Raw genomic sequence first — 22,742 nt, forward strand, 5'->3', positions numbered from 1 at the left:
AAGAGAAAGGACACAGGAGGGACCATGCCAAGAAGGCCTCAGCACCCCTGCCCCAGAGCAGCTGTGGTTTCAGCAATGCTGGGGCTCCGTGAGTGGGGAGCAGGAGCACCAGTAGTTCCAGGACCAGCATGGTCGGCAGAGCCAGGTCCCTCTGCCCTCGATAGGCTGAGAATACCATCTTCCTTACAGTTAGCAATTCCTGCCAGTGGCTCCCAGAGACAGCAGGCTCCTCTGGACCCAGGGAACCTGGGGTGAAGTCAGTCCTTACACCCTCGCATTCACAGTCTCCCTTGGACCCAGACCCACTAAATCTCCCTACAACAACATGGTCATTTCCAGTCTCGCCACTGTCAAGGGCAAATGGTGCGACCTCAGGGATAACCCTTGACTTTGTCAGCACCTCTCTCACCGTCTGCAAACTGGAGTAATAATGTCCCCTTTGCTGGGCAGGGACTTGTGGAAGAAGCACCAGGAGGCTGCAGCTGCTGTTGTAGCCTGGGTGGAGGCGGTGGTATCGGCATTCCAGAGTTCTCGGTAGGTCCAGCGTGCCGTGGCCAGCTCCAGTGCGGCCTCCTCAATAGGGTCGGACCTGCTCCTCTGCCAGTGCCTGCTCCCCCTCCTGGTCTCCTGAAACGCTGTGTTCCTGCCTATTCCCCAGCATCTGCTACTTTCTCCCTGACAGCAGTGTCATTTATATTTGTCATCATTTTTCAGAGGCAAGGGCAGGATGCTGAGTGGCCAGAATGTAGGCAAAGCCAGTCAGGGGCCCCCAGTTAATTAGGTTCAAATTGAGTGCGTCTGAGGAGCCCACAGACTGAGGGACTGCGGGATCTTATTTTCAGGTACATTTCCCTCCAGTGTATTGCGACAGCCCAGGAAGATACCGCACGCTTCTTTCACATCCTGCTCATGGCCTTGTGTCCTCGGCACTTGGAAGTATAATGCACAGGATGCCGACAGAGAGTGACTGCTGAATGAGCTTCCTCTCTGAAGGCAAAAGTCAATTTGCCCGTGCGGCTTGGAGGGCTGAGAGGTGAATGAAGCTGTTAGAGGGGATGCGATGGGGGTGAGAGGTGGCTCGGAGCTCAGCTCACCATGGGCACTTGATGGATGCTAAATAATTGAAGGAATAAAGAGAGAGGGAGGAATGCTCCACTGATGAACCTGAGACAAACCGAGGGGGTCTGGGGGCAACTGCAGATTGGCCATTAATGTTTCATCCACAGGGTTGCCTTCTTTGTTCATCTCGAATGGTGGCAGGAGTTTCCGATTCACAGGAATATGGTTTCATGTGAAACTTCAGTGGAGGAATTAGGCCGGGCCTGCAATTCCATCCCGTGATTTCAGGGTATTTCAAAATAATCTAACAGCTAGGAATGGCCTGGTGTGGCTTGCAAATGCTCTTAAAAGGGACTCGGTGCCTTTGCTTGGTGACATTTGGAGGGAAACTATGGATTTTGGAGCATTACAGCTTTATTGGCTTTTTTGTTAGTATATTTTCGTTTTTGCTTTGGCTTCATCCGTTTTTGAACTGAGGTCTGCTAAAGTCAAAATGACTGTATTCATGACGCGGAAGGGGCGAGGAGATACAGGGAATAATCCTCCTTGTCTAGAAAGAATGCCTTCTTCAAGATGATTTTTGCTGTTGCCAAAGCTGAGAACACACTCGCATGATTCTCTGCCTGCCATGACAGGAAAACACATTGTGTGCCATGGCTAGCTATAACTGGCAACGGATTGGTTTAAATCACAGAGAGAGGCTCTCTGTGCGCAGCTCACTGTACGTGAGGAGAGCCTTACTGGGGGAAGAACTGGAGGCTGGGTTCAGAGGACTGGAAACGGCAGGCCCAGGGTTGGGTTTCCCCAGAAAATCTCCGGGACAGGCCTCCGGTGAGCTGTGCTTTCCGGGAGGTTTTCTGCCATTGCCCTGGGCCTCGCTCTGGTCTTCCTGCCCTTAGGGATTGCCGCACTGCTGTGCTGAGGCTGCCCCCACCAGACCCCTGCCCCAGCTCACCGCTTCTTCTTCCGGTGACTCTGAAGGAGGCGGAGCTGCCACTCCTGTGACGCTGGCGTGCCCGGCAGCCTGCCAGGCCACTGTGCTACCCGGCAAGCTGGTGTTCAGCTCCACTGGCTCTGGGCAGCGTGGTGCTCACTCCTGCTGCAGACTGCTGTTACTTCCCTTTTTCACAACTCAACTGCAAAGGGCACTTAAGCAAAGTGGGCATTTAGTCCCAGGCAGCATCAGACCGCCTGCTGTAGGAAAGGACCCAGAGCGGGACCACTGGCCCTTGGCGCTGGTCTGAGTGTGTGCTGACACCTTCTCTGGAGGTGCACTCTGAGTCCTGTGTGCTAACGGATGAGCCCTTGGTCTCCAGCAGTGCCCCAGCAGGCTACGGACTGTCCCAGCCCTGCTGGGGACAGGGCACCTGAGCAGCCGCCCCAGGGCCGGGGCAGGACCTCCCCAGGAGGGTGGCTGAGGACAGGGCTGGGCAGAGGGGGCAGACAGAGCCTCAGAAGTTGGGAGCTCGTTCAGGAGGGCACCGTGTAGCCGGCAGGATGTATTTTTCAAAGGTGAAGTTTGTGCTCAGATTATTTTTCTCTTGGGGAGTTTTCAGGCTGTTTCATAATGCTTTGTGCTCCTCTGTGCTCAGAATTCTGCTTTTCTTGGGCTTTCTTTCTTTCCTCGTGAGGGCTGGACAAACCACTTACCCACAAGCGCCTGTGCCCTCATTTTCCGTAAGGCACAGACTTCCTTGATTTGCTTTTGGTTTAGTTTGCCTCTGTTTGACGCGCACGTTCTCAAATATAAAGTGGCTCCCTGGATTCCTCCACTCTCCCTCCCAGGACTAGCCTGTTTCCTGAGGGGGACTTCTGGGTCCCTCTAAATCAGGGGTTCTGAACCTCAGCACAACCGACAGGTTGGACCAGGTCATCCTTTACGTGGGACTCTGCTGTGCACTGTAGGATGTTCAGCAGCACCTCTGACTTCCACCCACAGATGCCAGGAACAGCACTCTTTTCTCTCCAGTTATGACAGCCTAAGACACCTCCAGACCACCAGGTATCCCCTGGAGACCCCAAACTTTCCTCTGATTAAAAGCCACTGGCCTACCATGCCAAGGCAGCCCAACCTGTTTAAACATATGCCAACCTACATGGCAGTGAGGACCATTCTTAATCATCAGACTATTATGCATTGATTTTCTGTCACTGTGACAACATATCTGAACTTAAAATTTTTGCTCAAGGTTTTAGTCCATGGTCACTTCACCCCATTACTTTAGGCTTGTGGTGGTGCAGTGCATCCTGGAAGCAGAGGGCATGGTAGGGGAGAATGCTCATCTCATGGTAGCCAGGAAGCAAAGAAAGAGGATGGAATGGGGATCCCAATGTCTCCTCCAAGGGCATGCTCCTAATGACTTAACCTTATCCAAGTAGACCCCATCTCTTAAAGCTTCTACCACCTTCCAACAGAGCCGTGGGCTGTACACCAAGGCTCCAACACAAGGACTTTTGAGTTGACATTCTAATTGTTACCTGTACCATGTTATTTCTTCATCTATTTATTTACTCACTGATTTATCCATCTTTTTATGCAGCCAACTAGCCAACCAAAGAATAATAAATGTGCCTTGGAGCTAGACATACTCAAATGTAAAGTCTGGCTCCATGAGTAACTGTAGGACCTTACTTTCCCATCCATACAAGAGAAAGCAGTGCTGACCTAGTGGGAAGTAGAGCAGGGCTGTGATTGCATTTGGCTCTGTGGAAGTAATGGTGGTTGGAGAGGGGAAAGACAGACAGCACAGATTCCAAATAGAAGGTAAAGATCAGGAGCTGAAGCAGAGGCTGAATTGTGATAGGTTTAGGAGGACTAGGAGGTATAGGAGGACTAGGCAAGGTGAGGTGGAAGTTTGAGAGAGCTGACTTGATAAGAATCAGATACAGAGGCCAGAGAGGGCAAAGAGTCTGAGATGACCCCAAGGCTTTGAGGGTATCCACGTTACTGGGAAAAGACATTTGGTGACCAAGTATTGGAACCTGGGAGAAGAGCAGGTAGAGAGGAGAGAACCCAGTTTGCACCAGGTGAGGTCTGAGCCCTGTGGACTGGGGTTCCCTGGGGAGCTCAGAGCCATGGAAGGGGAGAGAAAGGAGGTCCAGGAGGAAGTGGGCTCAGCTTCCCTCAAAGGTCTGTGTGGGTGGAAAGAGGGAAATCACTCTTATGAGTGACTGGCAGCTTTTAAATTCATAGTTACAGGGAAATGGCAGCAATGGAGCACCATGTCCCAGGGATTGAGGGGAGAGGGGAGAGGCAAGAAGTACCCTTGCAAGAAGTTTCAACACAGATAGAGATGTAGGACACTACCCTCTGTGTACGCGCACACACACCCATGTGTGTGTGTGTGTGTGTGTTAGGGAAAGGCGAGCTTTTTTCAGAGGGGGAAGAGAGATTGAAGAAAGGAGTTAACTACTGAGGAAATGGGATGAGCTCCAAGGCACTCAATGTTGTGGGGGAAGATACTTGGAAGGAAGATGGATGGTGCCTCTTTTGAGACCAGAGGGAAGGAAGAAAGGAAGGAAAAGGAGGGGAGGAACTGCTTTGGTGGGAAGGAAGGTGACTTCTCTTAACTCCAGTCCTGGAGCTGTATATGCCCAAAGGAGGTTACAATGAGGACTTTGTTCAACTAGAACTGGAGATTTGGGGGGATTTATTTTCTAAAAAATATGTCATAGGGCAGTAATTTGTTAGCATCAGTAAATATGTCTGAGCACAGGGACAGGAAAAGAATTAAGCTTCCTTCTAAAAGCTTCCATTCGAAGTGACAAAAATATTCATCACAAAGGACAGATTATACAAGAGTTGGCAGTCTTTCAGAGGACATGAGCTAAGTCTTCACTTACTCACTCTTATTTAATGGCCCCCTTGTTAGCAGTAATCTTACCTCCTCTAATCGTGAATCAGTAACGATAATTGCATGCTCCATCATGTGCTTATCATGATCAGGCTCTGTTCTAAGAGGTTTAGAGGGATTGACTCTGTTAATCCTCTTAGCCCTATACGGTCATTTAACGATGAGGAGAGAGAAGCACAGCAAGGTTAAGTAACGTGGCCAGCACCACACAGATGTGAAGTGATACACGTGGGATAAAACCACGGGGCACTGGCTCTGAAAACTTCAGCACTAAGGACAGCGCCCTCGCGTGTGCATACAGACATCAGAGAGCGAGAGACCGTGCCACCCAAATGGGCTGATGATTCTCAGAAATGAGCTTGTCTGTGGTGTGATAGCTGAGAAGGTGGATTTTTAAAAGTTCGTGGAGAAACTGGGCAAATGAGGCTGGTTTTATGGGATCAACCTCAGGGGCTACCACCCAAGCGAAGATAAACTTCCTTCTTCTGTCCTGCCTTCCTCTCTCTCTCTGTCTCTCTCTCTCTCTCTCTCTCTCTCTCTCTCTCTCTCTCTCTCTCTCTCTCTCTCTCTCTCTCTCTCTCTATCCCTGTCTCCCCGTAGAGCCCTCAAGATTCACTGCCTCTCTAGGGTGGTGTCCTGGTCCCTTCTGCTCTCAGGCTAGGAGCTCCTGGCCCTTCCATTAGGAACCACCAGCCCTGAACATCACACATTAGCACGAGCAGGAATGTGCTTTTAATGATCGGTTTCGCTCTCTTACCTCTGATCTCCCAAGCATCCCTCAGCAAGGTTGTCCTTATGTCATGGGGCAGAAACTGGGGCGGATTGTGTACTTGGAGCTCAAAGTCCTTTTGCAGTGAAATTCTGTCCTCAGCCTGTGGAGGATTCAGGTGCTCACATACCATTTGATCTCTGTCTGTCTTTTCCCATTAAAAATTAAAGAGCATAAAAATAGGGCCCTCAGTCCTTCTGAGGACCACAGCACTTGTTAGCTGAGGCCGGGACACCTTCCCCCATCAGAGCCCCAGTGTGCTTTATCCCACCCTGTCTCACCCGAGCCTTTATCCCCAGGCCCATGTCGGAGCCTCAGACCCAGCCTGGCCACCACAGCCTTTGCCTCCTTATCTGCTCACCAGCTCTGAGATTCCATCAACCCCATCCAGGAGACAGGGTTACAAAGCTGCCCTTGCCCCTCGGGTTCCAGTGTCTCTGTCTGATTCTGTCCTCTGCCCTGAGCTCTCTTCTCTCGCACCCCTTGGGCTTGAGTTTTGTTTTGCTCCTTCCCATTGGATCTCAAGTCACTTAACACAACAGACATTGCTCAGCCCCCGTGATGTGCCACCGCCATGCTGGATGCTGGGGACACAAAATCCAGCCAGCTGTGTCAGCCAGGAGCAGGAGATGTCTTGAAAGGAGAAGGATTCGTGCCGGGCGGCACAGGGCGTAAGGATCCAGGGCTTGAGGCTTGGGAGAAGCCTGCGGTGAGCTGGCACAGTGTTTGCTGTCCTTGCTCTCATCGTCCTCCACATCAGGCTGTGCACATGGTGTTCGGAAATGCTTCGTAATTAAAGTGCAAGAGAGTAAATGACTGTGGGGTCGCCGAGAGACACAGAGAAGCTGGAGAGAAGAGCGGGCATTCTTGGCGAGGAGGCGGGAAAGTGGCCCGGTTGGGAAGCGCACGAGGGTGGAGGAGACCGGGCACCCTGCGCACTGAGCCTCCTGCCCACGCACGGGCTCCTCCACCCCTCACCAGCCTCTCAGGGGCCTCCTCATTGCTTCTCCTTCTTTTCTTCAGAAATAGGGCTGTTTCATACATTTAAGTTTTTAGTTTAATCAAGAATGTTTCAAAGCCTATCTTCCATCCGCTTTCCCTTTGATTTACTTCGTGGCCATGAGTTCCCAAGTTCTTTGCTTGTGCCAGGTACTGTGCTGGGCTCTGAAAAATGCCAGCACCACCAAGACAGCCCTGGCATTCCCTACCCACCCTGCAGGAAGAGGAGAGATTCAGGGGTACCAGGTGCACAACCTGAGCCCCCTTCCACACCACCACCGATAGCAAGACAGTAACATGAAGGTAAGGCTCGGCTTCTCTTTTCCCAGGATGAGGTTTTCTGTGATTTTAACTTATTTGCAGATAATTAACCTTAGGGTCAAAAAATCCTACCCTTCTCCCTCTGCAGAGATTGAAACAGGAGTTTTGAAGAGAGGCGATTGCTGTGTAGAATTAAAAGCTTCTTGATGAATGCTGCCATCATGACATGGGGAGGAAATTACAGTCGCACTTTCTGCTATGTAATTAAAAAACCAGAAAAGCAAAGACAAATGAAATACCACAAGTGAAAATAGGATTTGGTTTTCAACAGAGGAAATTGGAGTTCTGTTGGTCACTCATTGAGTGGGTCCTGAATCATTTCCATGTTTACAGGGGACCACAATACCATGGCCCAAGAAAGGGAATTTTTTACTCTAAAAAGTTGTGAATGACTCTTTCCAAAGTACCTAAAGTATTTCCTTTACCCAAGTGGGCTCTTATCTGCCTTGTTTCCCTCCTCCCCACTGCCATGCCCTACATTGGCGGTCACAATTAGCCCAGAGCTGGGCTTGTTGTCAAGACCGTGGTGTCTGTGCTGTATGCCCCATCTCATTTTTGTTCAGTTATGAACTCAAACGAGAGCATCCCCTGCTGCTCTACACCAATGGCATGAAGACAGGAGGGCTGCTGGCTGTGAAGCCCGAGCTCTGACTGCTGATCACAGCTACTCTTTGCTGGCTAACCCTATGACATGGGCCTCTCTGAGCTTCATTTTCTACACGTACTGAATAGGGATTGGAGTAGCCTCGCCACTGGACTTACTGTAAGAAGTAAGTGAATGTCCACAAGAAATGCCAGCTGTTATTTATAATCACCATGCTGTCATAGAACAATCACTGCATTTAAGAGAGCTAAATGGGTATGACCACTAAGGGACCTGGGGTCACCAAAACCCATTGTGAACAATGGCCACCACTCCTTGGCAAGTTCCAGTGCAGATTTGTAGGTAATGAGTAACACGAAGTGTAGGCCCACATCATTTGCCCTAGGATTCCGGAAAGGTGGCCTGCAGCAGGTGTGTCCTGGAGGCCTGCCAGACCTCTGTCACCTCAGCCCAGCCCTCAGCATCCTCCCACTAAAGGACATGAGCCTGAGGCTCTGGAATACCCGAGCCTCCCATAGATGGAGCTTCAAACATCCTCTTAAAGGGGTCCAGGTGGGCCTGGGATTTAGCTCAGTGGTTTCGCCACCTGCTGCGCAAGCGCAAGGACCCGAGTTCAATCCCTGGTACCAAAAAAAAAAAACTAAATAAAGGGGTCCAGGTACAGGGATGAGGGAAGCAGGCCTGGGGCTGTTTTCTGCTTTGCCCTGAGTTATAAAGGAAGGAGGGTGTCATGGAAAGCCATGCCTCTGTGGGTGCCATCTTCAGTGCCCTGGAATCTGACCCACGTGATTAAATCCCTCTCCTTGGAGGGGCAGTGAGCAGGTGGTGGAGAAAATAACAGTGATGGTTTCTGCAGCACTTCATAGGACTGGGGGTTCAACTCAGGGTGGAGCCTGAGATAACACACACAGGCCCTGGGCTCCACCCACAGCACTGAAAACAAAAACATAGCACATGGTGTGTCCAGAGAATATTGTTACTGCGTTTAGAAATTATCTGATTTACTCTTCATAATAACCCTTCAACATTGAAATTATATGAAGTGCATCTTCTATATAGGGAACTAATATAACTGAGGATGGGTCACCAGAGCTAGGAGGGTCTTCTATATATGAGAGGGAAAAATAGGTGATAGACATATGTACATCGTACAGACAGACAGACCAGAAACTACACCGATCCATAATTTAGTATACTTTGTCTAAGTGTAGATAATTCTCCAGTTGTTGCCTGTAAAAAGACCAACTCAATAAACTAAGCAGGCTTCTAGAAGATATAGGCCACATCATCCTAAGATACATCATCTGGTTATTTTGCAGATCGTATTAAAAAGTTAGAATGTCTATTTTCAGGGTCGCCTCAAGGGATGTTTTACCGTATTGGCCTGACTGTTTATGATAGAATTACTAGCTATCTGTCTGTGAGTGGTTCAGAGAGGTTAACTAACTTACTCAAAGTCACAGTGGAATCCGACTCCAGATTCTCTGACTCTGTCACCTGATGTCTCCACGAGTTCTTCCCTCGATCCTGCGCTTCCTGGGGGGAAGTTCCCTGGCTCCTATCCGTGCACCCAACCAAGGGGCTTCCGATTAGACAGCTCCAGGCCCGAGTCCTGGCTGCATGAGCTCCACTGCTTCTTGCTCTCAGATTCCCAACCTCACAGGGCCCTGTTGCCCCATTTACGAAGATGTAAAGCAAAGCATCGCCTGTAATTGGTCTTGTGGCTGAGAGGATGGTAACAGTAGCTGCACACCCCAGCCCTTGCTTCCAGGAACCATTCTTTTTACCTACCACAGTTTTAGCATCCCTTAGCCAAAACGCTTGAGACTAGATGTGTTTTTGGATTTTTTTTTTTTTTTTGGAATATTGATGTACACTTACTGAATCATCTTGGGGATAGGACCCAAATCTGAACCCAAAATTCATTTCTGTTTTGTGTGTACTTCCTCTGATTTGTGTGCCTTCCTGAAGGTCATTTTATACAGTATCCTTAGTAATTTTGTGCATGAAACACAGTTTGTATACACTGAATCATCATACTTGTGATATCTTGTCAACACTCAAAACCCCCAGATTTTGGAGCATTTTGGATCTCAGTGTTTTGCACTGAGATCCCAACCTGCAGGGTAGTCTGAAAGCCCGTCATAAAGCTCTGTCACTGCCACTATTCGTGAAGGCAATGAGGAGTGGCGGCTTCCTAAACCTTCACATGCACTGTTTGGCTTTCCTCTCCACCCCGCCCGTGGAACACACCCCCTGGGCCCGGCCTGCGCCTGACGCTGTGCACCTTGTGCTCTCCTCCTTCTTGTCGGAAACTATTCTTGAGAAAGTTGGGAAGCTCGCCTGGCCCCGTAGGAAGGGGAGGAGGGTGCCTCTGTTGCTGCTACTGAACTACCTCAGAGTGGCTCGCTCAGCACACACATCTCCTCCACAGACCATGCCAGGGATCGAGGCCAACAGACTGATAGACTGGTTGCCCTCTGGCCTCTCACAAGGTCACGTCAAGGTGTCAGCTGGGGCACTGGCCATCTGAGGACCCCCAAGGGCTGAGCACTCCCCTGTGAGGCCACCCACTGGCTGGCAGGGAGGGCTCCGCTCTTCACCATCTGCCCTCCTTGCAGGGCAGGATAGCAGCTGACCTCTGAGGGCGGGCGAGGGGCCCCCAAGAGAGAGGGCAAGGCAGAGCCCACATTGCCTTTTGTGGTCTAGCTTGGAGCTCACACACCATCCCTTCTGCTGTATCTGTGGACCACAGTCCAGTCCTGGTGCAGTGCAGGGTGAGGGGAACACACAAGGCAGGAACTGAGGTGGGTGAGGCTTTGAGGCCTCATCCGAGGCTGGTTAGCACAGCTGGGGCCTTCCATCTCCAGGGTCCGCCTGGCTGTTGACACAGTTCTCCTCCTTGCCCTCTTTCTTCTCTTACGTCTCCTTCCTCTCCTCCTCTGCCTCCCTCCTCCTGACTTGTTGCCTCTGAGAAGACCCGACAGGGTCCACTGCTTTTTATAGGATGCAGCCCACATCAACCGAATGTCCACCTGGTTATCTTGTGGATTAAATACAAAAAGCCCTACTGATAATATTAGTTGTTGAAAAAAAAAAACCTGGGATCTTATGTCCCCAGCTTAATATCAAGGAATTTTTAGAAAGTTATTTGTACCCCTGCTATTTATTGTGGAAATGGCTACAGATCTTTAAATAGAGCAGCATGAATTCAACTCATTTATAAATTTAAAACCATCTTAGGTGCTAGAGCACTTCTTTTTTTAATCCAGAAGGGTGAGGTATCTAAGAGAGATGGTTAAATACCTAGCAGACCAATTTACTGCTTCAGCTGCTGCATATGGGAGCGTTTGCATTCCATCTCCTGGGCCATTCCTGTCCCTACCTTCCCATTAGCATAAGAGGCTCTGCCCACCCTCCCCCCACACTAAGCCAGACGATTTTGCATGAAGACACTGACTTAAACTTGTTCTACTTTCACTTTGCCTGATGAATGAAAGTAAGGAAAGGAAATCAAATGTCACAGGTAACAGACATAAGCAGCTACACAGTTGAGCTCACATGAAGGGAGATCGGACAATTACTTGTCACAGAAGTAAAATTGAGCAGTGAACACTTCACACATATATGCAAAACCACTCAAAGAGATCCTGAAGGCAGCGGAGGAAATGAGAAATAGAATATGCACCAGAAGTGAGATCCCATGGGAAGGCAAGTGAGCCCTCTCCGCATTCTGGAACAGAGTGAATGGAGGACAGCATCAGTTAGCTGACCTAACTGTCAGCTGTCACCTCCTCCTCCCTGGCGGAGAGGTGGCCAGGAGACCAGGGTTATGCAGTAAGACTGAGCAGAAGTTTCTGGGTGAGGTTTCCTGAAGGCTTTTTGTTTTGCATGCCCCTTTGCCCTTCCCGCAGTGCTGCCATGGGGCCTGAGCAGCCGTCCTGCAGCCAAAGGGACAGTGGGACAGAAGGGACATGGGTCATGTCCTCAAGTCCCCACTGACAGCTGTCCACGTGCTTCCAGGAGTTACGAATGTGTTTGAGCCAGGTCTCTTTTTATTTTTGACAGCAGCTGAACTTGTCAGAACTGACACCGTGTGCCAGAGTTCTGAAGAGAGAGAATATGTTGTTCTATTGCAAACTGTAAAATAAGTGGGATCCTATGAATAGAGCAGACTCCATGAATGCACATGACTACGCTCTAAAGCGAGGTCGCTGAATGAGAGGATCAGAACATGCCCACAGGTGAATGACACACAGAATGCATCATTATTTCTTAGAAGTAGAACAGCAAGGAGAGCAGAATTTTTCCTGTTTACCAGACACACAGCGATCCACATGATGATAAGCGGTGTTTTTATTGCCAGGAACTTCTAACTTTTATAAAAGCTTAAAGTAATTTTTTATCATTATTTCTGCAAAATGTTTTTATTAAAGGAAACACCATATGGTAACAGCAAGAAGAGTTGGTTACAAGTCACGAAGCTAGCCACAGATTTCTTTCCAACAGTTAAATTCAAAATACTTATTGCAGACCCTACATTTAGGAAAAAAAAAAAAAAAAAGATGTTAACTTTCAGGACTCCTGAAAGCATAGATGTTTCATCAAAGAGTTGTGCACTTGCCATTGTTATTGTTGTTGCTTTCACTTCATGGAACACAAAACAAAATCTTGCAAGACTAAGAGTTATATTCAAAATATTTCACAATCGCAGGGCCTGGGTGCCAGTCGTCAGAACAGCTGTTTGCCAACCCTAGCGGCCTTTCCTGGGAAGGGCTCGCTCGTGCCACCTCTGAGGTCCCCACTCTTCCCCTGCCCCAGCCTCTGGCAACCCTTACTCTGCCTTGCATCTGGATGATTTTGTGGTTTTAAATTCAAGGACTCGCACTGCAGGTGACTTTTGGAGATGCATTTCTTGGACTCAGCATAAGGCCCTTGAGCCCCACTGAAGATGTTGCGTGCATCAGAAACATGAGAATTCTAACTCTCAGCTTGGCTATTTCCAACTTTGATAAAGTAAAGTTCTTCTGGAGGAAGATTATCATTAAAACCAAATAAATGAAAAATTGCTCGGGAGTGAGAGGAAACCCAGACTGCCCTGTTGGGGAAGATACACAGTATCCCTAACAACAGCTCTGTGCAATCTCACTGAGGCGTAATGGTCCTGGAAGTTGCCCCCAGTGTGCTGCTCCCTTAACCGCTGCTCTCTTATGTAGCTTCTGCTGTTTCCCCTCCAATTAGAAAAAGCGCCCCCGTAAGCCAAAAGGAAAAAAATGAAAGTAAACTGCTATTTGGGGCTCTTCAGGCAGTAGAAGTCCCTTGCTGAGCTGCCCACAATAAAATCTCTTTTGCTCCTAATTTGGTCTGTCCAGTACCCCACATTTTCATGTTTCAGGAGAAGGAACTGCATCCTCGGGCCTTGGGGCCCCAGCTCAGTAGGAAATGCCTACTAGACACACAGGCCTGTCTTGGCTGATGCTGACCGCCTCACCTCTTATCGAAGACTCTGGAGCATTTACTCAAAGGGAATGTCCCTCTTAGATCTTCTGTAGATCATAGGTGGTCTTCGCTCTGGACCTAGAAGGGTAGTTAGTTCCCCTGTCCAGTACTGTGGGTCCAGGCAGGAGCTCCCCAGCATGGCCACCTGTTCACATAGTATTCCCAAGCAGGGGCAGGAGAGATGAGCTCCATCTGGATTTCTCTCTCTCTGTCTGTCTGTCTCACTGTCTCTCCTTCTCCTTGGGGCCTGTGTCTCAGCCCTCTGATAAATGGATTACTTGCTTCCTTTTATTTGCTCCTATCAACAGCTCCACCAGTAGATACTGTTAGTGACCCCAGTTCACTGGAGAAGCACTTACGACTGAGAAGAATTAACTCCTCCAAGGTCAGATACCAAAGCCAGGACTGAATCTAAGGCTTCAAGGCTCCCAGAGTCTATGCTCATAACCACCACATTATTTGGGTCCAAAGTGGAAACGGGCCAAAGCGCCTGGATACATATGCATGGGTGCCCTGTGTATTGGTAGAGAGCATGTTCTGGGGTCCTGGAAGTCGGGAGCATCCCCAGGTCTTGAGTAAGGGCCCTTCAAAACCTTTTAATGTAAGGCAGCATGAAATATATATGTGAACATTTAAGCTATTGCTTACAAGTGAGGGAGCTGGGGCTGGGTGTGTAGAGCATTTGCCCAGCATGCACAGGCCCTGGACTCAGCCCCCAGCACTGAAAGGATAGGGAGAAGAAGGAGGAGGAAAAGAAGGGGGAAGAGGAGGAGGAGGAGAAGGAGGAAGAAAAGAAGGAAGAGGAGAAGGAGGAAGAGGAGGAGGAGGAGGAGGAAAAAATGTTAGAGATAAGATTTTTAGAATCCTTACTAGTTTTTTTAAGTACCTGTGACCTTGGAGGCCTCTTGAATTCTTCCCCAGGAGATAAGTGGTGGAGATCTTGTACGACTGTGGCAGCAGAAGACTGCGGGCATCTTGGGCATCTTTATCCAGAATAAAGGACCGAGTGAGTGAGTTACATGGCCACAGGATGAATCAAAGCATCATCATCATCATTATTAGTATCATCATTTATTATTTCTTCTCCCCTACTTCTTATCCATTGGTGTTTCTGAAATAGCGAAATCCTTCTGCTTGGATGAAGCAAGCCTGCTGAGATGTTTACAAACCTCCCACCTGAGAGGGTGGTAGAGCCCCCAGGAGAGGTGCCATGTGGCCCGGCTTCTCATGCTGCCCCAGTAGGAGCGAGCGGCATGGTGGCCAGGCTCCACATGGACAGAGAGGGCTGCTCTTGGTGAGCTGCCTGCTATCCCAGTAAGCGAAGGACATGTCACCTAAGAAAGGAAAGGTGAGAATAGAACCCATTAGTCTCTGATCCCACGAGAAACCTTCCGAGAGAGATGTTGACTCTCTTAGATCCAGGCTGTGTTTCCTTTCTGGCCTTGGTCTTTCCTAGGCAGTGAGTGCCCTTGAGAACATCAGAGGTGGAGCACTCAGCCCTGCATGGCACCTGCTCCTTATCTGAGCCCTACTGAGATGTGCATTCACCACTGGGTTAAGAAAAAGGAAAACTCACTGGCTTCTTCCCATCTAGCTTTTTAGCCAGGTCCTCCAGGGACACTCAGGAAGTGGCTGTCCTCCCTCCCTATGCACCTCCTCATTCTGTTCTGATCCAAAATCAGTGTAAGTTTGAGAAGGAGGAGTTTAACCAAATACTAACAAAACCAGATCTCGCTTGCAACTTGTGTTCTTCCTCCAGGCTCTGTGAGCTGGGCCCAGGACTGTGCAGTGACCACGGCTGACTATGCAGTGGCCTCGGCTCCTGGATGCTGTGGTAACAGCAAGCATTCCTGATGCAGCTGTTTCAGCTCCAGCACTGCACCTGTCCACACCGTTCCACATGTTCTGCTTGTGTTCCCAGGTCTCCTGTTGATTCTCCCACGCTAGGTACAGGATCGGGGCCCCAGACAGCTGGGCGGCGGGGAGTGTCTATCCAAGATCATGGTTAAGCTCACATCACCAGCACCTGAACTGTACCTTTGCCACAATGAGCATGCCCAGTCTGTGACCCTGTGGCTACCCGCTAACAGCCAGGGCCTTTCAGCAGCCTCCTGCCAGGCCTGCTGAGCAGCTGCTATCTTATTTCCAGCATCTCCATGTTCAACAGGTGTCTTGGATGTTTCCTAGTTCTCTGGTTCTGAATTCAGCCACGATTACCATCTATTTATCTTGTGTAAGACAGAAAGTATCTGTGCAGGTCCAAGTCTTGCAATTCTGAGATGAGTGGTTATCTTGCTGTCAGTCTTTCATACAAAGTTTCCTTGAAATTCTTCTCCAGCTTTGGTTGCTCGCAAATCCTTCCCTCGTGTTGTTACCTAGAGGCTCACATGCGGTGGGGCTTGGAACGGGTGTCTCATCTTCCCCAGATCCAGTTTAGGGGGCAGTTTTCACCCTCCCATAACTGATTAAGTGTCACCTTTTCCTCACATCTCGCATTCTGTCATTTTTGTCCTTTCTTGCTCTTCTTCAAAGATTATGCTTGTCCCTTTGGTTTTAAGCAAAGTTCCTTTTTAAACCCCGACGCTTTGCTAAACTTAGTTCTAAGAGTCTTCTGGTGATTTTTTGGACCTTCTATGTAAAAAGTCACAGAATGAGAAAAAAAACTTCCAGCTACTTCTTTGAGTGAGGACTAATATCTGGAATATATGAAGACCCCAAAAATTAGATCCCCTAAAATAAAAGCCCCAATCAAAAATGGGCAGTTGAGATGAATAGACACTTTAAAGAAGAAGCACAGATGGCCAATAAGTACATGAAAAAAAAATGTTCATCATCTTTGGCCATTAGAGAAATGCAAATTAGAACAACAGTGAGATTCCATCTTACTCCAGAAAGAATGGCCATGATCGAGGACTCAAAAAACAACAAATACTGGTGAGGATGTGGGGGAAAAGGAACCTGCTACATTGCTGGTGGAAATTTAAACTAGCACAACCACTATGAAAATCAGTGTGGAGATTTCTCAAAAAACTAAAAATAGAACTTCCACTTGCCCCAGCTATACCTCTTCTGGGATTCTCCCCAAAACAGTTAAAGACATCATATTACAGTGGTGCATGCATGCCCATGTTTACTGCAGCCCAACTCATACTAGCTGAATCATGGAAGCAGCCTACATGTCCATCAACAAGTGAATCAAAAAAATATTATATATATATATATATATATATATATATTATTTGTAGGAAAATGGATGGATCTGGAGATTATAATACTAAGTAAAATTTTTCAGATACCAATGGTAAATATCACATGTTTTCTCTAGTATGAAACATCCAAAACATAAATTAAGAGCAAAATAAAAAAGAGATGAAAGAAAAAAAAGAGAAAATGGAAGGAAAAAATGGAAATAAAGCTTTTGTAAATAAAGAGGGGAAGAGGGCTAAGGGGGGATGGGAAAAAGGGAGAAACAGGAGCCAGAGGCCCACCATTCCACCGATAAGTGCACACAGATCCTGGAGAGCAGCTGTGAGGCCTAGACCAGCATGGATCTTCCCTGACCCCAGAAATTTCTGCACACCCACTCAAGCCAAAGGCCCGCCCAGAAAAGAGCTGCACAGGCACACAAGCTTCAGCCAGAGGCCTGCCATTCCATCAGCCACAGCCAAGGACCCACCTGGAAAAGAGCTACACAGGCACACAAGCAATACCCAGAGGCTCACCCTGATACCATTGATAAGTGCATGGAGACCCTAGCCAAAGCCTGTGCAGAGAACAGAAACTGGGGTGCACAGCCCCCAGCCAAAGGCCCTCCCAGACAACAGCTACATAGGGGCCCCAGCAAGAGGCACACCTAGATACCATCCCAAATGTGCACAGGCCCCAGCCAGAAGCCCACCCAGACAACAGGTCAGCTCAGGGATCCAGAAGGCCACCACACTGAACCCAGAAATTGGTGTACTGGTGAACAGCAGAGTAAAGACTGCTCGGTGGCTTGCCAAGAATTCAAGACCACTGGGTGAGCAAAAAGTCCCCTCAACAAAGACACAGCAGGCTGCATCTGTTGAAATGAAAAGACACGTAAATTAGTCTCAAAACCAGACTTACAGATCACCTAAGGCAACCCCAAAGGGTAATGAGATGGAACAATCTGATACTCAACCACTTGGACTCCCCGAACTGGCAATGAAAGATGACCTGGAAAAAATGAAATCAGAAATGATTTCTCAGATAACAGCAGAAATTGTGCCTATAGTACAAGACATGATTAATAAATCTAGAGTGGACACATATAAAAAAATAGAGGAGCTGAGGAACATGAGATGCAAATTAAAACAATGCTGAGCTTCCACTTCACCCCAGAAAGAATGGACGCTATCATGAAATCAACCAATAACAAATGCTGGCGGGGCTGTGGGGAAAGAGGAACCCTGCTCCACTGCTGGTCGAAGTGCAGATAGGTGCAACCACTATGGAAATCAGTATGGAGATACCTCAAAGAACTAGGACTGGAAGTCTCATTTGACCCAGCTATTCCCCTGCTGGGTATCTTCCCCCCAAACTTAAAAGAATCATACTACAGTGATATATGTGCACCCATGTTCATAGCAGTACAATTTGTAAGAGCTAAAACTTGGAAACAGCCCAAGTGCCCATCAACTGGAGACTGGATAAAGAAAATGCAGCTTTTTTATAAAATGGAGTACTACTCAGCCATAAAGAACGAGAAACTAGAGATATTTATAGCTAAATAGATGCATATTGAGACCATCCTCTTAAGTGAAATAAATAGGATACACATGTGTAAATACCGAATAGTTTCTCTAGTGTGAGAAACTGAAAGTGTAAATAAGAACTTAAAGGTATAACAGATAATGTGAAATAGGAAGAAAAGGGACAAAGGGGAAGGGGGGGTGGGAGGGGGAGGGGAAAAGAAAGAAGGGAATGGAATTAATATGAGAAAAGTAAAAATGGAAACAAAGTCCTTGTAGATAGGGAGGGATGGAGGGGTTGAAGGGAGGGCAGGGGAATGGGGGAAAAAAAAGAACCAAGATGGATTATGTAAAGGTGTAAATTTCCAATGATGAATGTCATTATACTGTATACCTTAAATGTACCAATAAAATTAATTTTAAGAAAAGGAGAAGCAGGATAATTATGTACAGGTACAAAATCACTATGATGAATGTTATCCTTATGTATATTTAAAATGAACCAATAAATGTTTTACTTCATAAAAAGACAGAGACAGAGAGAAGCTGAGCCAGTCCCAGCACCCGGAAGGAAGCTCCCCCGCCCCCATCCCATGCTCCTAGGGCAGAGAAGCTGAGCCGCATGGGTGCCAGAAGCACCCCCCCGCCCCGTGGAAATGAGAAGACATCTAAACAAGCCTCAAAAACAGACTTCTGGATCACCTCCAGCAACCTCAAAAGGAAACAAGATGGAACAATCTGATACTCAACCACCTGGACTCTCTGAACTGGCAACAAAAGAGGATCTGGGAAAAATTAAATCAGAAATAATCACTCAGATAACAGCAAAGATTGTGTTCATGGTGCAAGACATGATTAATAGATCTAGAGAGGGCACAGATAAAAAAATAGAGGATCTGAGGAACATGATGGAATCCCAACATAGGAAACAAATGGAATCCATAAAACAGATGCAAACAGGTTTCCAGGAGATTAAAAACTCCATTGAAAGTCTGTGCAGCAGAATGAACCAATGTGAGGATAGAATTTCAGATATAGAAAATAAGATTGCAATGAGTGACCAGGAAAAGAAAAATTGCTTTAAAATTGTAAGGGACCACGAGAAATCAATCCAGCAGCTGCTAGATGATGCAAAGAAGAATAACATAAGACTGATTGGAATCAATGAAGAAAGAGGAGAGAGTGCAGATGACATAAAAAAACTGTTCACAGAAGTGATGGCAGAAAACTTCCCAAGGAGCAGAAAAGAACTTGACATACAGATAAGTGAGGCATATAGGACTCCAGCTAGCCTTGATCAAAAAAAATCTACACATAGAAATATGATAGTTAGGATTCCAGAAATCCAACAGAAGAACAAAATTCTACAAGCAGTTAGAGAAAAGAAACAAATCACATACAAAGAAAAGCCCATCAGAATCACAGCAGACTTCTCAATGCAAACCCTCAAGGCAAGAAGAGCTTGAGTGATGTATTTCAAGCCCTAAAGGAAAACAGCCTCCAACCCAGATTGATGTACCCTGCAAAACTATCTTTCAAAATTGATGGAGAAATAAGATACTTTCATGATAAAGAGCACCCCAGGAACTTCATGAATACCAAACCGGCACTCCAAAAAATTTTAGACAATACCCTAGGAAAAGACAATGAGGATCACAACCCCAGGAAACCCAGCAGAGTGAATCCATTGGGCGTGACAAATTAAACGCAAAGGGGGAGAATCCAACAAAAAAGAAAAAGTCAGGACAAGGCTTTTAAAACTTTTGACTTCATCTCCCTAATGAGTGTATAATTCAATCTTGTTATTGTACTGATTAGTATTTTTCTGATTCTAGAGTAGCACACCTTTCATTGTGCTATACTGGCTATTTATCATTTTCTTATGTCTACTTTTTAATTGGGTTGTCTATTAATGAGCTGTAAGAGTTCTTTATATATTCTGGTCATAGGTTATATGCATTGTAAATATGGTCTGTTTAAGGACTACTTTTCATTTTAATGATGTCATTTAAAGTTCTAAATTTTGATGGAATCTCATTTATCATTTTTTTTCTTTTATACATCATGTTTTTTGTATCCTAGGTAGTTCTTGCCTACCCTAAATTCATAAACATTTTCCCTTATAATTTCTTCTTAAAGTTTTATACTTTTCAGCTTTCATATTTAGGTTCATAGATCCCTTCAAGTTATTTTCAGGTATGGAAAAAAAGGGTTGATGTTAAATTTTTATATATGGATACTAGGTATTCTAGTGCCATTTGCTGAAGACACTATCTCTTCCTTGGCTCTTGAATTGAGTTTATATTCTATAAAATGCTAATGTTAAATAATCTTTCAAAACTCAGTGGACCATATATGTGTGGTTCTATTTCTAGATTCTCTGTTTTATTCCAATGATCTATATGTCTTTCCTTGCACCAACACTGCCTTGATTACTGTAGCTTTAGAAGAAGTCTTAAAATTAGGTACTAAATGTCTTCCAACACTATTTTTTGTCTTTTTTTAAACTTTTCTAGGTCCTTTGTACTCCTACATAACTTTTAAATTTCAATATCCAATTCTTCATTTATAGCACGTATACACAGACCTGAATTTTTATATATACCTTATGTTTTCTAATCCTGTTAAATTCAATTACAAGTTCTAGGGGCTCCTAGAGATTTCTTAGTATTTTCTCTGTAGATGATCATTTCATCTACATATAAAGATTTTGCTTCTACCTTGCCAATCCTATCCTAATTGTGTTGTTTTATTGCCAGACTATTTAGTGGGGCCTAGGTTTCAAAGTTTAATGGACAGATAAAGAGTAAGCATATCTGCCCTTGTTCCCCACCTTAAGGAGAAAGCATTGTATCTTCTCCATTCATATAAGGCATTCTTGCTGGAAGTATGGAGTACATGTCTTTAATCTGTTGAGAAGGTTCTCTTCTACTTCTAGTCTCCTGATAGTTTTTAATGTGAACAGCTCTAGAATTTAGTCCAATACTTTTTCTCCAACTAGTGACAGGATCATATGGCTTTTTCCTTTCCTCTGTTAAAATGATGACTTTTGGGGGTGGATCTTCCAGTGCTGAACCAACACTGCCATCCCTACAACAAAACCACTTTCTACATCCTGCCAGATCTGACTTCTAATAGTTTGTTTTGTTAAACAAATTTCTATCTATGTTCATACTTTTTTCTTTTATTATCTTTATCCAGTTTTAGGATTAGCACAATGTTTATTTCCTAAAATGAGGGGAGAAGTGTTCCTTCTTTTTTCTGCTTTAATTGTTTAATATAATTTACCAGTTAAAATGTATATGAGCCTGCTGTTGTCATATAGGTAGGTTTTCAAGCTAGGGATATACTTTCTTTGGTAGGTGCTATTCAAATTTTATATTTCCTCCAGAGTTAGTTTCATTAATTGTCTTCCAAGGTACTTCTTAGAAGCTGTCAAATTTATTTCAAAAAAAGATTTTTGTAATATGCTTTCTATATCCTTTTAAATTCTGTGGTAATGTCTCCTAGATCTTGATACTGTAAAGAAGGTATAATTTATATTGTGTAATAGGAAGAAAAGGTCTAAAGGAGCAGGGGAAGTGGGAGGGGTAGGGGAAAGGAAAAAAGGGAAAAGAAAAAATATGAGAAAAGGAAAAAATGGAAACAAAGTCTTTTCAAATAGATAGGGTGGAGGGGGTGAAGGGAGGGCCAGGGAAGGGGAAAAAAATGAGAACCAAGATACTCATGTAATGGTACAAGATCCCAATGATGAATGCAACTGTATTTTATACCTAAAATGTACCAATACACTGAATAGAAAAAAAAATTTTTTTTAAAAGTCAGAGATGATTAGAAACAGGGAGATAGACTCGAGATGGGAAGGGGACCAAAGGAAGGAGGGAGGAAGTTGGGGAATGAAAATGATCAAGATGCAATATGTATATGACCAATTCCCCAAGGAAAACGTAATTACCATATATATCACACACACTAGTATGTTTTTTTCTGAAAAATAAATAATCATAGTTTCTACAGAAGAACAGAGTTTAGTCTAAAGGATGAGGTAGGGGAAGGGATGACAATTCTCAGAAACTCCAGTAGGTTGTAGTAAGTACATTTTATTTGTTTCCATTGTGTGTAGCATGTTCTAAGTGCTGACTTCCATGAGGATTTTACTAATGAAGTTTTCTTTTCCTCTTACTCTTTCTCTGGTAGAATTTTTTCACTCTTTGTTTGGTTAGTTGGTTGATCTTTCTTATCCTACAATACCTCTTCCCCTCCCCTACTTCCCCTGCTTTTCTGAGTGTCTGCAAAGAGCAGGATGTGTCTTAGGGTATTGGACTTCAGAAACAGGAGTCAGATGACACTGTCCTAAACAGGTAAACTTCCTATCCCATAAGAGTTACTTAAAATAGAAAGAAAAGTCTTTGAAGGAATATAAAAAGAAAGGCAAGTGTGCACAGCCCTGCTGAGAAATGGGGTCACAGTGCTTCAGAGAATTGATGCTTTTGCCTCCCAGCCAGGTGCATATGTACTGAGGTGAGGAAGGGGGTGTACACAGTAGACCCCCTTTGTCTGAGGGCCATGCGTTTGCAGATGTTCCTAAAATCATGCAGAGCAAACCCTTGTATATAGCTACTATTTGTTCCCATACATGCATATCAATGACAAAGTTTAATTTATAAATCAATCAGCCACAGTAATATATAAACAATAATAAAATAGAACCATCATAGCAATATATGCAGTAAGATTTGTCTATAATTATGAATTGTTTATTTCTGGAATTTTCCATTTACCATTTTCAGACCTCCATTGAAAATTTCAGGAAGTGGGTAAGGGGAGACTACTATGTAAAGATCAGGGGCCAGGGCAGAATCTGTGGATCTAAAACATCAATATCAGCATCAGTTTTCACTGCCTGATAGTTGCATCTACTTATT

At 45.8% G+C, this 22,742-nt stretch overlaps 1 protein-coding gene and 1 long non-coding RNA gene across 26 annotated transcripts in view; one reads left to right on the top strand and one right to left on the bottom strand.

Moving 5' to 3' along the window:
• Fars2 (phenylalanyl-tRNA synthetase 2, mitochondrial) overlaps positions 1-22,742 on the top strand; it is a 463,399-nt gene that overhangs the window by 413,415 nt on the left and 27,242 nt on the right. For 14 of the 24 annotated variants that reach the window (XM_021260707.2, XM_021260705.2, XM_087181133.1 and 11 more), the window contains one exon: positions 451-534. The exons of the other annotated variants lie outside the window; for them this stretch is intronic. In XM_021260707.2, the coding sequence (XP_021116366.1) occupies positions 451-534 (84 nt within the window). The remainder of the gene's footprint in view (positions 1-450; positions 535-22,742) is intronic. 24 annotated transcript variants of the gene reach the window in all.
• Positions 11,768-22,742, bottom strand: part of LOC106009640 (uncharacterized) — a 33,363-nt gene continuing 22,388 nt past the window's right edge. For both annotated transcript variants that reach the window (XR_002396035.2, XR_002396036.2), the window contains exons 4-6: positions 13,992-14,088; positions 13,098-13,183; positions 11,768-12,142 (exon numbers count right to left, since the gene is read on the bottom strand). This is a non-coding gene — a long non-coding RNA (uncharacterized LOC106009640). The remainder of the gene's footprint in view (positions 12,143-13,097; positions 13,184-13,991; positions 14,089-22,742) is intronic.

The sequence above is a fragment of the Heterocephalus glaber genome, unplaced genomic scaffold, assembly GCF_053883595.1.
Source record: "Heterocephalus glaber isolate CG9 unplaced genomic scaffold, H.glaber_assembly_v1.0 deba00001472, whole genome shotgun sequence".
Lineage (NCBI taxonomy): Eukaryota > Metazoa > Chordata > Mammalia > Rodentia > Bathyergidae > Heterocephalus > Heterocephalus glaber.